Source organism: Tympanuchus pallidicinctus, unplaced genomic scaffold (assembly GCF_026119805.1).
Source record: "Tympanuchus pallidicinctus isolate F22 unplaced genomic scaffold, pur_lepc_1.0 scaffold5, whole genome shotgun sequence".
Lineage (NCBI taxonomy): Eukaryota > Metazoa > Chordata > Aves > Galliformes > Phasianidae > Tympanuchus > Tympanuchus pallidicinctus.
This window is the reverse complement of record NW_026294769.1, coordinates 4,783,517-4,799,128: the sequence shown is the minus strand read 5'-3', so window position 1 is coordinate 4,799,128 and position 15,612 is coordinate 4,783,517. Positions and strand designations below refer to the sequence as shown.

Sequence of the window (15,612 nt, the reverse complement as noted above, 5' to 3'; positions counted from 1 at the left end):
CTGGATGAGTGACTTGTTCATTACAGTATTCTAATATGTTTCAGATACAGTAATTTAGTACAATGCCAGTAGGTAGAACAGCATTCTCTAATGAAAAGATTTGGGGTGAAGAAGTCGTATGAAAAGAGTTTATGTTTTAAAACACGGAAAATTCTCTTTAACTCTTTACAGCACCTGCTGGGAGCAGCCAGAACTTTCTTGAGGAAGAAAAGTCATATTAGTGATGTTACCAATATTCCAAAAGGGGAAGTTAGATTCAGATGAGCTGGATTTCCAGCAGCTGGAAGAGATGAAAGTATGTTCCGAGCTTATGCCTCCTCCATTTCCAGGTTGCTATGAACCCCAGAAAACAGAGAGAGGGAGATATTGTCATGATTTTATACTACATTACAGTTTTATTTCAGTGATACTTGTCTACATTTAGGTTTTGGAAGGTAAGAGCTAATCTGCCATTTTTACCACGTGGAGCTTTGTACTTTGACAGCTGCCAGGAGCTTGCTCCAAGGGATTTTGTCTCACTGTTCAAGGATGGCACATTTCATCTTAAAATATGAGTTCTGTCCCACAGGAACATGGTGTGATTTTAGGGATGACTGGAAGGTGAGGCTGGTTTCTTTAGACTTGAAGAAAAAGGCAGAGCTGAGATGGGTCTCACAAAATAAGTGTGAATGGCAGGCTATGACAAAATGTAATGGTGTGCTGGTAGTTTTGCCTGATTTCTCTAAGTTGTTATAAATAAAGAGAATAATTCTGTCATTATTTGATTTCTATATTTGAATCAAGTGTCTCATGACAGTTTTTTTCAAGAAGACTATGTGACACGGGAGATACTGGCACTCACTAGCAACCAGAATAAAAGGATCCTTATTTTTACCCTCATATATTTACATAGAAATTTGAGGGGATATTAGTCCAGACTTTGAAAAGAAATAATTTTTTATCTTTCCTTTACTGAAGTCAATGAGTAATGAAATTGAAGCCTTGTCCTGTGGTAATGAAGAATTGCTGAACTGAAAGTGGGGAATGAAATTGGCCCTTTATGAAAAAAAAAAAAAAAGAAATTCTGTTCAAGAATAAACAACAGAAGAAACTGTATTGTGGTATAGTTTACCAGTTACTCATGATTCAGAAATAGAAGAAATACTATAGTCAAAGGTTGTGACACCTAAGAGACTTAAGTGAAGATTTTGGTTTAGAAGTACTGTTAAACCAGTCATGTTTCTTGATACGTGTTTCATGATATTACCTCACTTAGCATTTTCTAAAGTAGTACAGACCTGTGAAATTAATATTTCTAAGTTTGGATACGAGACTTTTATACACTTGAATCATCCTCCTGGCCTGGGATGGGTGAATTTATTACTCGCTTTGTGCAGGTGAGGGGGTTGCCCAGAAAACTGCAGTGTGCAAACTATGCGTAGTTTCTGCAGCGTTGCATGCACCCTGGGTTGTAACAGTCAACATCTTTAACTTCATGAAGCACAGCTCTTTTTTGCCATCCTGCCCTTAGCAAGTGAATTTCAAAAACCCTGTTAGCCAGAGCTGAGGTAGCAGGGCAAAGGGAATCACTGGGTTCCAATTCCTCAATGAGATTTCATAGGGGAACACAGGGACTCTGTACCACCATATAAGCTTCCAGTAGGAGAAATAAAAAACCAAATTAATGGGCTGCTCACTCTGACTACTGCTACATTGCCAGCCAGGAGAACTGACAAGAAAAAACTTTAGAAAAGCCAGTTATTTTTGGGAGTCTTGGCAACTGTGTGCTACTCATGACATTAAAATGTCTTGATATCCTCTCATACCATGTAAAACCTGGAAATTCTGGGGCACAGGTGATTTTCATGCATGTGCTAGTATGGGGGGCAGTGAAATGTGACCTGGTCCTCATTTAAATCATGGGCTACTAATGAAATGTTTCAGCAATGAAAGTGCTAATGGAAGTTCAAATGGTACTTACAGCTCTGTCTTGAAAAAATGAAACCCAGTCTTTCATGCTTTTCACATCTCCATTGAATTGAAAGACTTTTCTCATTTTAATCATGAAATAGCTTAGTTATATTTTATACTTCCGAGTTCAAAGGATCAGTGGGCATGAGAAAACAGAAGAGCACCAGTCCTGTTTAATTGCCTTCTTTGGTTAGAATAGATAACTTTCAAATAGCCATGAACAGAAAGCTCCTCGAAGTGAAGGAATGACTCTCAGAACTCTCCACAATTTTCTGTACAGCATGTGAGCCTCCAAAGGTAAGCTATTTTCTGTTACATGGTCTGAGTGGACCAAAGCTGTAAATTGGCACATATATACAACATTGATGGAGAGCTAGACCACTTCAGGAGTAATATAATCTAAAGCAATTTGAACTTCAAAAATAGAAATGCGGCCACATTAATTTATCAATTACATCTGTAGTCACAAAATGCAAGTCAGTGCTCAGATGACACAGAGAAAAAGGAACTACATCCAACTCCACAATTATCCCTACAAAGCTATTTTTGTTTTGCTTTCATTTTGGAAGTTTAAATCTGATATCAATCTCTAAGATGGTCAGATTTCCTACTGGTATTTAAATGCAAAATAAAAATGAGCTGTTTTATTTAGAGGATATATACACCTGATCACTTTTCATGATTTCTGTTTTTCCTTTGATTCTTTCTGCATTGTGTTTTCTTCTCCTTTTTATTTTCTATAGCCCTAGCTTGGGAAGATTCTAGCTGAGTAATTATTAAATTGTGTTCCTGTCTTGCTTGGTTTGAACATAAATTCCTTAGCAATTCAGGGACTGAACTAGCTACTAACTTTAAATTTTTCCTGAAGAAACTTGCTAGCCTTCAATCTTGTGCATTCTCCCTCTCAGAGGGCTGATCTGCCATCCCTGTATAAACTGAACCAAAACCAAGCCAAAAAAAAAGAAAAAAGGTAAGTCACTGAAAAGGTCAGAAAGAAACCCAGTCAATCAACCTGCATCTGGAGTCTCAAATCCAAGCTGACGTGTCTAACAGCCTAGCACGTGACATGGTACAGCTTCTATCCTGGCTTAGCTCTTATGATGGGATTCTAAGAAACACTTTATGTTTTCAAAGTGGATTTCTCAAAGCAAACCGTTGTCATGTTGAGACACAAGACAAAGCTCCCTAATAGACAATGTTTTGATTCTGCAATGCCTTGTGTCAGCTTGTGCCACTGAAAGTTAAAAGCAAACTCTGCCTCTTTTCTCAGAGTCATCTATGGCACTCTCTAAACACATAGAACTTATAGCAAAACATGGTATCACAGGAGTGTAATAGGCTCCACAGGACAGTTTGCTGATATGTTGATACCTATGGTTCTTCATCTGGTTCAAGAAATGCAACTCTAATTTCTGAAGGTTTGGAGAGCATTGCTAGTCTTAATAAAAAGATTGCTTAAGGCATCCTGTTATTTTGAACAGCCATTACAGGAATGTAAATTAGTAGTGGTGAAAATGATGGAGAGAGACATTTGCAAGAAAAAAAAACATAAATCAGATGCTTGATACTCTTTGCTTGCCAGTGATTGTTGTATGCACATTCCATATTATTTTGATAATCTTCCCTCAGTGACTGGAGTAAAACCAGTAAGTGAGGTAGTTTGAATGCAATGCTTTGATTAAAAAAGAAAAAACAAAGAGAAAAAAAAAAAAAGATAAAAAGAGTTAAAATCCACCATGAACATGCATTCTAAATATAATCTAAATAAAGAAAGTTTGGAACCTAAGATTTTCTTTTGTGTTATGTGTATGCTGTTGAAAATATATATGTGTGTATTGTACAAGCGTGAGAACCAGGAAATGCACATGACCGAAGTGACAAACGGTACAAAATGTAAATGGCACAAAATATACAAAATGTAGATGGCACAAAAGAGTGTATGGCACAAATCCACGTATATGAATGCAAAAGGTTTTCCAGAATGCTAAGCATGCTAGCTTGCATTTCTGCCACTTCTTTAGAGCACATCTTCATTATTACGACAGAGCTGTGAGAAGCCGAGAGCTGATACGGTGCTGACATTGTTACTGTGCTCGTAAGGGGGAGGCTTTTCTTGTAATTCAGCCCAAAGTCTTGCAGAGTTTAATTACAGGTAGTTTTAACATTTTGTGAAACATGACTGGACTTGTGTACATTGACTTCAGTACAGAAATTTTCACTTAAAATGAAATTTCGTACACAGGATGAAAAGGCAAAAATTGTTACTGCAGGGAGACATGCAGCAGCTCTTTAGGCGCTCTAATGCTGACTTCAGGAAGTCAGTGTAAAATCCCCTCTAAGAGCTGCTGAGGGTGAAAGCAGGTGTTGTGCTGACCACCTCCAGATGGTTAGTTTCTACCAGAGAGGTCTGCTATGTAGCTCTGTTCCCCTGCCACAAGCACCCTCAGCTTTCTAGTGCAATGTGAAACTTGCAGGTACATTCAGAACAATGTTTCGTTGACTAATTTAACTCTCATTAGCAGTTGTAAAATAACTGGAGGATGAAATGGGCTTAATTCCTCAATTCATCCATAAACCTTTATTTCTGAGGAATGCCACTGTGGTGTTCAAGGCCAAAGGTAGCACATTGCCACCACCTGAGGCATCTGTGTGTTCTGTAACTCACATTTGGGAGAAAAGAACCGTGGGTGATTTTTTTTAAATTAAGCAACTTCTTCCAGTGTCTGAACCTAAAGCTGTGGTATGTGCTGAAGTACCGGGTGGATCTGCAATTGTTTCTTTTGTAAGAAAATGGAGAAAAGCTAGTGGTGCAGCTTACTATCAAGCTGATATTTATAAAAGAGGATAAGGAATGCGTTACCTAGGTTCTAGACATTACAATACTTGAATACTTAAATAATGGAATAAAGGAGTCAGCAATAAATGCTTCATTTAAATTCCTAATCTGCTGTTTTGCTGAGTAAAGTCTACACTGTGTGTTTTGGAAGGAGGGGCTTGAAGTGCCCTCATGAGCACCGAGACATTGCAGCAGAGCACTCCACTGATTGGGCAGTGGCTGAACTGGGCTCCCTGCTTTTCTCTCTGCTCTGTGGTGTGATGAGGGGGTCATGTGCTGCAGACAGGAATGGCAGCTTGGGTTTTGAAAGGTAAACAAACCTGGAACTCATAGAATCACAGAATCATAGAATATCCTGAGTTGAAGTGGACCCACAAGGATCATGGAGTTGCAATACTGGCTCCACACAGCACCACCCAAAATCCAAACCCTGTATGTGAGAGAGCTGTCCAAACTCTCCCTGAACTCCTCCATCCTCACAGCCCTCCTTTGGACACTCTCTATGGCTTGATGTCCTTCCTACACTGTGCACCCAACCCACACGCATTGCTGGAGGTGAGGCTGCACAGCACACTGCAGAGGGGACAGCCGCTGCCCCCGCCCTGCTGGCAGTGCTGGGCCTGGTGCACCCCAGGTATGGTTGGCCTTTGGGGCTGCTGGGGCACGCTGCTGCCTCAGAAACAATAAGATTTTGTTCATGATTATAAATGTGGTTTCACTCACTGCCTGTAATAAGGCTATTACGCAAACATAAAAAGGAAAATATATGGCCTGAGGTTGGTTGTGACCCATCCTTGGTTTGCTATATCTGCTAAGAATTTCAATTCCAGCGGTAGGATGTTTTCTTACAATTGGGGCACATACCCAGTGCTGTTTTCAGTGACCAGCTTACAGATGGGAAAGATAAATTCCAAACAATTTGGCAATCACATTGGAGAATCTATTTTCAAAGTAAAAATGGCACTTCTGAGATTTGAAAATTAATGTATCTGTTTCTTCTAAGTATACTGCAACTTATATTCTAAGGACTGTCTCAAGTTTGACTGAAACTAGTTTGACCAGTTAAATGGGCATTAAAGTAAAAAAGGTTTTAAAAGTAGGAAATATTAAAAAGATATAATGTAAATGTAGAGCCTCATAAATGTCTCCAGTACATTAAGTTTAGTAAAAGACTGCATGTTCCTTTTTGAGGATAAAGCTAGAGAAATATAGATAATAGATGTTATACTTGAAAAAACTCATTTTCCCACCGTACAGTCCTTCCAGGATGGATGTATTTGCACTTCTATTCTTCATCAAGATTGCAGAGCAGAGGAGAAGGATATTTTCATTGCTTACTAGCATCTGACTGTTGCAAGTTTGGAATAGCTCTTCCAGAAGCTCTCAAAATTGCTCAAGGGTCTGCAAGCCTTAGCAATATATTTGTGATTGAAGATTGGTGACAGAGACAGAGTTGGAGGGACAAAATCTGAGTAAAATGTAAATTAGAAGAAAATTGTTTTGTTACCTAGGATTTTGTCACCTTGTATGTTTTTGTAGTTAGGTATGGTGGTGATGTCTAAAGTATCTGAAGGAGACAAAAAGTGGCTCACCATAATTGGAATGATATGTAAGGAATCTTGCCTCTCTGCCATGAGTACCCTTGGGAACTGAACAGTTAGAAAGATGTAGGTAATGAGCACCTTTGAAATTTGCATAATTTCCTATTTAGGAACTTAATTCTAGGATGCAGATTAGAAAGCTTTGGCTAATGTAAAACGTTTTGTTTTTTAATGCTTCTGGGGAGTCACACACAAAGAAACCAAGGTGATGTTACAACTCAGAATGAATTATAAGGCAGCACAGACTTACGGTTTGGCTTATTCTGTCAGGTTAGTTTTGAAGACCGCAAACTACTTCTACAGAAGGTTTTTTTGTAAAATTAATCCCAGTCTCTGCAAAACAGGTGTTTACCACAGAGTTCCTCTTTCCAACCATGTGCCTAACAATATTGTGATTAGGATCTCGATCTGGGGCAGGCTGACTTTTGGCTGCATATTTGTATCTGCATGTACGTGTCCATATGCTGTTTTTATTGCTTGACAGAAAGAGTATATGCAGATAATCTGAATAGAAGAGAAATGCCTTGAAGATGAGGTAGGACTCCAGCCTGTATGAAGGCTGGTATGCTGAATGGGGGAGAAGAGAGAAATTAAAATGCATGGAAGCATTTTTAATTTCAGCAGTCAGAATATTGAACAAACTGAATGCAAGGCTGTGAAACACATACATCACCCTTTACTTTACACTTCCTCTGTGCTGGTCAGTTTTAAATATAACTTCTATTTTTGTACAAATGGTGCAAAACAGCCTTAGAAGAGCTGCCAGAGATTAAACCAGAGACACTGGAAATTCTACCTATGCTACTGGGCAAGGAAGTGTTGTGTTGGCTCACTGAAAAAAAGAGATGTGGAAAACCACTGTGGTTCTGATTTGAAATCTGCAATAGACAAGCATCAAATAATGCTAACTCTAAAATTGATCAGGTAGGGACAGTGGCCTAAGGTGAATTGGTGTAATGCTATTTCTATCTATGTTAGCTGGTTTGATAGAAAATATGATCTCTGCCTGCAAAGCACAGCCTCGCCTGGGGTGGGTAGGAATTTGCACACAGCAGAGCATCATTTCCATGCTGCTTGTGGAACAGAGAAGGCACAGCACACTGGTCCAAGTTCTGCTCATGTGTTTTAGATGGCTTTACACCCAAAGAAGCTAAGGGTGTAACAGCCTAAAGAAATGAAGTGTACTTGCTGCATTCAGGAAGCTGCTCCTACAGAACAGCTCTGCAGCATGTCCTCATACAGTGCACAGTTCAACACTGCACAAGAGTGTCTTTAGTAGAGGATAACATGCATAAAGATTACTTAATACAGCTCCTTGATGTGTGTATTTCTGCAGAAGCTCCTAAAACTAAAGTAGTGCTGGTGTCTGATCAGGCAGATTCAGTGGTGGACCTTCCGTGGCTCTGTGCTTCTGGTCTCAGCTGAACAGTCCTCCAAGAGAGGAGGACAATGTCTGAAGATTTTGATAGCTGCTATCAAAGCAACCCATAAAATCTTCACTGCTTCTTGATCAAATAATGGACATCTTTTATTTGTACTTAGGAATTTTGCCTAGCTAACTCACAAAGATGAATTATGCATGTGAGGTACTTGTGGTTTCAGGTTGATGCTAATATGAGTCGATTATTTCAGCAAAGAATTTGCCTCTGATGAACCTGCTGATAGGTTCCTTACCAATGAATTAATACATATCTCAGAGTTTAAGTGAGTATTTCACTTGGATCTTAGTCATTCTCAGGTATGAATTTTTAATTTCCTTTCAAAATAATTATCATGTGTTCATTAACTTTTATGATAACTCATTATACTTCTCAAATGGACCAGTTACTCATGTATGAATTGTTACATAACCAGACACAATTTCATGTCTGCCTGCAGTGTGTTTAAATTATTATAACCCTCATAATGGCAATCTATTATAAATTGTCATCATTTACATGTGTTAATGACAAATGGCTTACATGAAAAAAGTACAGTGTCATTCCCATTTTTGCATGGTATGTGTCCTCAGGACTTTTAAAATAAGCTGAAAAATAAAAGTTCCTCTTTAAATAAAGAAAAAAAAAATTAATCAAATTAAACCCTTAGACTGGCAGTACTACTTCTTAGAGGTCTTCTACTAGCTTTTCTTTTTATTGTCCAAAGATAATTGGACAATAATAAAACTAGCATTGGCCAACAATAAACACAATAAACACACTCAATTGTTAAGTTTTAAGGGTTCAGCTTGAAACAATGACAGGACATGCAAAGACCACAGGACATGTTTTATTGTGTGCATCTAATGAACCAACATCTTGTTATGTTCAGATACATGCAGCTGCCATCACAAAGCTGTAGGTGAGGCATTGCATCAGCTGCCCAGGCCCTGGAGTTGCCAGCTATATAACCTCTGAGACACGTGAGAGATGGTCAGGGTCCTGCTTCCCACTGCCTCCTTTGCACTGGCACCACAACCTGCCTGACCATGAGAGATTGTTCCTATCCCTTTTCTAGAACATGAGAGAAGAGGAGAGGAGAGGAGAGGAGAGGAGAGGAGAGGAGAGGAGAGGAGAGGAGAGGAGAGGAGAGGAGAGGAGAGGAGAGGAGAGGAGAGGAGAGGAGAGGAGAGGAGAGGAAAAAGTCACTGCTACTGAAGTGTGATGAAGCTTGAACCTGACTGAGACCTATCATTTCTGCTCTGTTAATTCCATGTAATAGCAGAGGAAAAGAAAGATATGTGAGGATAACTGAGAGCCAACTGAGAAGCAGGTCTTTGTGGCTAAAAGTCAGAGCTATTACCAAATTCTATAGAGGTTGCTATAGACATCTTCTAAAATTAACTTGGTGGACTGTTGGGGTTGGTGAGATAGGAGCATTTGTGTACGTGTAAGGGGAAGCATGAAATTCTACTTCATATCTTAAGAACTAGTAAGTTCTTCTTTTTCTTTCAAAAGCTTCAGAAAATCTTCTGAAAATTATGTTTGGAAATCCCTTTTTTTTCCCCTAAGTTCCTATGTACATGCTTGTATGAAACATTTCCACTCATTTTTCAAAACAGAGATGTAAAGATAATTCAATGAAGTGTAGAGATGCAAAGCTTTCTTCAAGTTTTTTTTATTATTTTTATTATTTTGAGAAACTGGGGCTGAGGCAGCTTCTGGGATCTGCATTTCCTTGATTTGCAGTGTTGTTAACCTGCTGTGGGAGGAATGCGCATTTTACTGCTCCTGTATGCAGGTGATGTGAGATAACTCATCTCTGGGAATTGGCTTGCTCCAGGGCTATTTTGGACCAACCCATCACAAGGACCTGCATTGCCTTTTGGGCAGCAGGATTTCAGAAGGTACCTATTTCCTTCCTCAACTCTGTGTTTTTGGACGTGGACTAAGCTCCTCACGCTCCACATGAAGATTAAGAGAAGCTTTAGGAATTTAGCTTTGGCAATCAAATGATGGTAATTTAAAGGTGTTCATCTGTAATTTTCATCCTTTTGTGATGCACTGTTTTCTGTACTGAGTGTGGGGATAACAGGAATTCCTCGCTTGTCCATTCTTCTGAGAGCCAGACCCTTTCATAGGACGTGAAAGTGTTTGCTAAATGAAATTTGTAGAAAGTTATAGGCACTTAAGAAAGCTAATTGTCCAGACAAACCATTACTGACAGAAGAGAGAGAGGAAAAGGGATAATTATAGGAACTTGATCATTACAGAAGAACAGTTGAAATGCAGAACTTGGAAATAGTATTTTCTTACCCAAACTGCAAGTACATGCTTCCTCTGTTCCAGGGACCGACTGCTCTCCTATTATCTCAATCTTCAAACGGTATTCTGTGAATTCTTCTTACTGCTATATAATGGTCTTATGGACATTAAGTTTTTTTTTTTACTTTTTTATTCCAGGAAATCCTGATTATCATCAACATTCCATTTTCAGAGTACTTAACATGCTCTAGGTGAGCTGTAGATATGGTATTTTGTAATGCAAACACTGCCAGATTATTTTCTTCTCTACAATGAGAGAGATACCTGTGCCAACTCTCCATTCTCTTCTTGCTTTCTAGAGGAGAATGGAAACTTCAGGATAAGTAAAATGACCAGCAGCTGTTAGGAACTTGAGAAATCTTGTTCCTCTTTAGACATCCTCTGTAGTGCTCACTGGGTCTGTTTCTTCCTTTTTAAGAACACTGCAGATAAAGCGTACTAAGCACACTGACAAGTAGATGAAGTCTTTTATGACTTTGGAGTAGTATTTAACTTCGATTTTCAGAAACACTGATTGCCAACTGGTTCATCACAGATTCCTGAACAAAGCTGATATATTGCTGCTTCTTATATCAAAGCTTCTAGATTGTCTCTAGACATTTTTCCGTCAAACAGTGAAGAGACACAGCTGCCAAAGCCTGTTCTGTTTTGCAGGAATGGTGCTCGGCACCAGCATTTTTGAGATCCCTCCTTTTGAATATACTTATTGTAAAGTGCTTAGCTGGTAGCTTCTGGAGCTAAGAACCACTGCGGGACAGTGGTAGTGCAAGTAACCGAAGGCATACTTGGCTATAGCTTATAAAAGTAAGTAGTTGTAGACAAATTTTCTTCAAGGCCTGTCATTCACATTTATTTAACTATTGTCATTGTCCTTTTTGATAGATTTTATCTCTTTAGCAGGGGAAGCAAAGAAGTCATCACTCTTGCAAGTATTAGTGTATAGGTAGTAATGAAGAGTAGACATAACACCGTATGCATAGAGGCCTTAGTGATTTAATGCAGTTTGCCATTTCACTTGTGAGACATTTCACTGAGATATTTTCTCAAGGAGTTTTATTTGAATAAATGTAACTGTGGCAGTTTTCTTTCTCCCTTCCTCCTTTTCTCTTTCTCTCTGCTTGTTTTACTTTGAATGCCTGTTTTCATAAACCCACCACTGCTTAGACAACAGTGACCTGATTGGCAGCAAAGCGACTTGAACGACTTGGATGAAGAGACTAAAACCAGTGTTGTACACTTAAAACAGGACAATAATTCCTTGTGAATGTTTTCAAGAGGGATGTTGGCATCCAGCCTTCATATGGCATCAGGCAGTATTATCCCTGCTGTGCCTTGGTCTATGTGCTAGGTGTCTTCCAGGTACAGCTTTCTAAGGTCTGCTTTCTACCTGATGCTCCAAGAGGCTGCTCTGGACAATGCAGAGCTATCCTTCAGGCTGGGATAAAGTGGGACAGGGACCAGAGCAGCATCTGCCTGTGACAGTGGGACTCTGACTGGAGAACATGATGTAGAGCTTCTTTATGCCACTGTGTTTGCATGTTGGCCCGGTATAGTTGTGACGAAGGCTTTTAAATAGGGAGGAGATTCAGGATTTGGTGTCACAAGAACTGAATCTGTTCTTCTATGAAGTCCATTATGTTCTGTTATGGCAGTCCATTTGTAACTGTAAATATTTACTAATAGAGCATAATGATAGTCTCCATCTTCTCCACTCTCTCTAGCCAGCTGGCTGTGATGCAAATTGAGACTCAGCAATTTCACATCTTACCTCCGAGCAAAGACAGTGCATGTTTCTGATCATAGGGTGGGAGCACTTTTCTCATATGAATGCTTCTCTGCTTATTAAATGTCCTTTGGCATATGCATTCTCTAGCTACCTTTATCTGCAGTTGGAAGCTTTTTTTTCCTTTTTTTTTTTTTTTTTTTTTCCAGGAAAAAATAAATCTTTGAGAGTTCCTGTACACAGAATAGCAAAATCTGGAAAAATATAAATGTAGCAAGTAATATTAGGCTTCGCTGGGAAACAAATACAGGCTTAGTTAGAGATTGCAAATTCAGATACACACATGAATTCAGTATAAATTTCTGATCCTGCTGCCTTGAAAAAAGTCCTTTCAAATATTTTGGCTTTAACTGTACATAAACAGTAAGCTGGAATAGTATTTTTGGAGTATCAAGTAGAAAACAACTAACATCCATATTCTTCCCCTAAATAGCTAAAGACCTGGTATCTCTGCCTTGAAGGTAGAGATTAGATAGCTCAACTGCAGCTCTGTGGAAGTTAATCCTTTTAGTGGCATTACCCATAAAACCTCAGACAATAAAGTAGTGTTTTAGCAATATTAGATTACCAGTTTACAGGGCTGTGTGCTAACCCTTAAACAATACTGGCAAATTCTTCTTCTGGAGAAAGGTCCCTGCTGGAAGACTATTGAGAAGCAGCTGGTTCTCATTGATATTTATAATAATTTACTGTATAGCATATTATGAGCTCTTGTCTGTATTCACAATTTTGGAAAGTATGAGAAAAAATAAGGCCTACAAGACTGTCTACTTTTTAAAAACAGAAATTGAGAATGATTCATCTCCACTTGGAGAAGCTTTGTTTAGAATATTTGTTTAGCACTATTATGAAAAAAATTCCTTTTCAATTGTTTTCAAATAGCATAAAGCAAGGAAATTATGATTTTGTTAACCTTTTGCTGAGGATGAACACCTTTGTTTTAGTATATAAACACTATTTTTCAGGCAATCCTAGGGATTTTCAAGTCCATAAGGGAAGCAATGTATCTGAATGCATTTCCTGCTTTGATAGATTCAATTTGCTTCCAGGAACTGTGGAAGATTTTAAATATTCTTAGTGAAGACTCCCACACATAGGGTGTATAAATACCAATATAGTTACATGTGCTCAACAAAAGTAACCATATCAGCTCTACTAAGCAGCTGAACTGTGCACCTGATCACTTCTGATGCATGAAAACATGGGTGAAAGCATGCGCCTCTCTTTTTCCTCTCTACCTTTTATTGTGTGATATCATGCGGTACGCATCATTCAGAAGCACTTGTATTACTTCAGCTGCCTTGCTGAGGGGCAGATATCTTGCTGTAGTTTGTGCTCAGCATTTCTGATCTGTATCAATTCCACTGTGCGTGACCATGAGGCGTGATGCGGCTGAGGTCCTCGGTGTGTGTGATGCCCTTTTCTTGATGGTCTTGGAGCAGGACTGTCCATAAGGGATGTGGCAGTAGTCCTGGGGCTGCAGTGCTGTGGGGCTGAGCGGGGTGGCAGCCTGGTGGCAGTGGTGGTCATCACGCTGGGTGTGCTTGGCTGCTAGCAGCCAATCCAGTGGTTGTAGTCCCTGTTTCAGGAGACTGAATTGTTTTTCCTGTAAGTCAGTTGATCTGCTTTTGGTTCCCTTGGTGATAAACACTTTGAGTAACCACCTCTTTCTTTTTTCTGTTACAGAGCTCCAACATGGGAGGCAAACTGAGCAAGAAGAAGAAGGGGTACAGTGTCAATGATGAAAAAGCTAAAGATAAAGACAAGAAGGCTGAAGGAGCAGCAGCTGAGGAAGAGGAGACTCCAAAGGAGGCTGAGGATGCCCAGCAAACCACAGAGACCACAGAAGTGAAGGAGAACAACAAAGAGGAGAAGGTTGAGAAAGATGCTCAGGTTGCTGCCAATAAGACAGAAGAAAAAGAAGGGGAGAAAGAGAAAACAGTGACCCAAGAAGAAACCCAGAAAGCAGAACCAGAGAAGTCAGAGGCTGTTGTCGATGCAAAAGTAGAGCCACAGAAGAACAACGAACAGGCACCCAAGCAAGAGGAGCCAGCTGCAGCCTCTGCTCCTGCTGCCAGTAGTGAAGCACCCAAAACTTCTGAGCCTAGCAGCGATGCAAAAGCTTCCCAGCCTTCAGAAGCCACAGCTCCCAGCAAAGCAGATGACAAGAGCAAAGAGGAAGGGGAAGCCAAAAAGACTGAGGCTCCCGCAACGCCTGCAGCCCAAGAAACTAAAAGCGAAGTGGCCCCAGCTTCAGACTCAAAACCTAGCAGCAGCGAGGCTGCACCTTCTTCCAAGGAGACCGTAGCAGCCACAGCAGCACCTAGTTCCACTGCCAAGGCCTCGGACCCATCAGCCCCACCAGAGGAAGCGAAACCTTCTGAAGCCCCAGCGACTAATTCGGATCAAACCATAGCAGTGCAAGATTAAATTGGACAGCCTGTTGAAACAACCACTTAAAACAACCTGTGTCTTTTTTTTATTTTTTCAGCTATACTAACTCGTTTCAGATCTGAAATAACAAAAAGTATTGCCCAGAAAGAGAAGGAAAAAAAGGAAAAAAATGAAAAGGATGTCCCATCAAGTTGGGAGGGAGGGAGGGGGGAGAATCCAAATAGTATTTTTGTGGGGAAATATCTAATATACTTTCTGCCAACTTGACACAAGTCCTGGATTAAAAAAATAAAATAAAAAAATAGATGGATGTCTGAAAGTACAGCACATCTTTTGTATCTGAACTGCTGTAAGTGCACTCCACCAATGTATCAAAATCTTCTTTTTGTTCTGTAATGGGGTTTGGGAGTGATGCGTTTGATTCTGCCCACTGGGTTTGTGCCAAGGCAATCAGATCTTTATGAAAGCAGTATTTTCTGTGGTTTTTTTATTTACAGCCTTTCTTATTTTGATATTTTTTTTATGCAGTGGATGAATGCCAACTTTCAGACAAAACCCACTTAGCTGTCCACATATTTCTCAATGCCAATCCTCCAATTCTTCCTCTCCAAATATTTTTTGGGAGTAAAAAGCATTCTCATCCTACTTAGCCTTCCTAGATTTCTCATGACGAGTTAATGCATGTCCGTGGTTGGGTGCACCTGTAGTTCTGTTTATTGGTCAGTGGAAATGAAAAGTCTGCGTTCATTGCAGTTCCAGTTTCTCTTCCATTCTGTGTCACAGACACCAACACACACTCATTGGAAAACAAATGAAAAAAACAAAATGTACAATGGATGCATTGAAATTATATGTAATTGTATAAATGGTGCAACAGTAATAAAAGTTAAATAATTTAAAAAATATAAAAGCGTAAAGACTGATTAAATCTCCGCTTTCACCTTAGGAATTTGGCAAAGAAAATCCTTACATCCAGAGCAGAATCATTACATCTGGGGCTGCTCACTTTCCTATTTATAGCAAAGTAGAGGTAAACGAAGTAACATAAGCAGCATTTTCTGTCTACCAGCAAGCTCTTGGACTGAGCACAGGTTCTGAGAGAAGTGGCCAATGGAAAACAGAAACACAGCTTGTACAGATTTCAAAGGGATACATGGTCTTGTATTTAGTAAAGCAGGCAAATATTACTTTAAAATTACATACATTATTTCACATATTCTTCCTCCACACAGTGAGGATAATTCTCTTTACACACTTTCACAATTTCCATCCTTTATTTTGTTCATAAACCTGGGGGTCTTATTT

General features: G+C 39.5%; 1 protein-coding gene across 1 annotated transcript in view; it reads left to right on the top strand.

Annotated features, from left to right (window-relative positions):
* The window catches only part of BASP1 (brain abundant membrane attached signal protein 1), a 47,277-nt gene extending 32,060 nt beyond the window's left edge, over positions 1-15,217 (top strand). Inside the window, exon 2 of the mRNA XM_052703823.1 lies at positions 13,600-15,217. Coding sequence (XP_052559783.1) covers positions 13,609-14,343 — 735 coding nt within the window. The 5' untranslated portion in view covers positions 13,600-13,608 and the 3' untranslated portion in view covers positions 14,344-15,217. The remainder of the gene's footprint in view (positions 1-13,599) is intronic.
* The last annotated feature ends 395 nt before the right edge of the window (positions 15,218-15,612 follow it).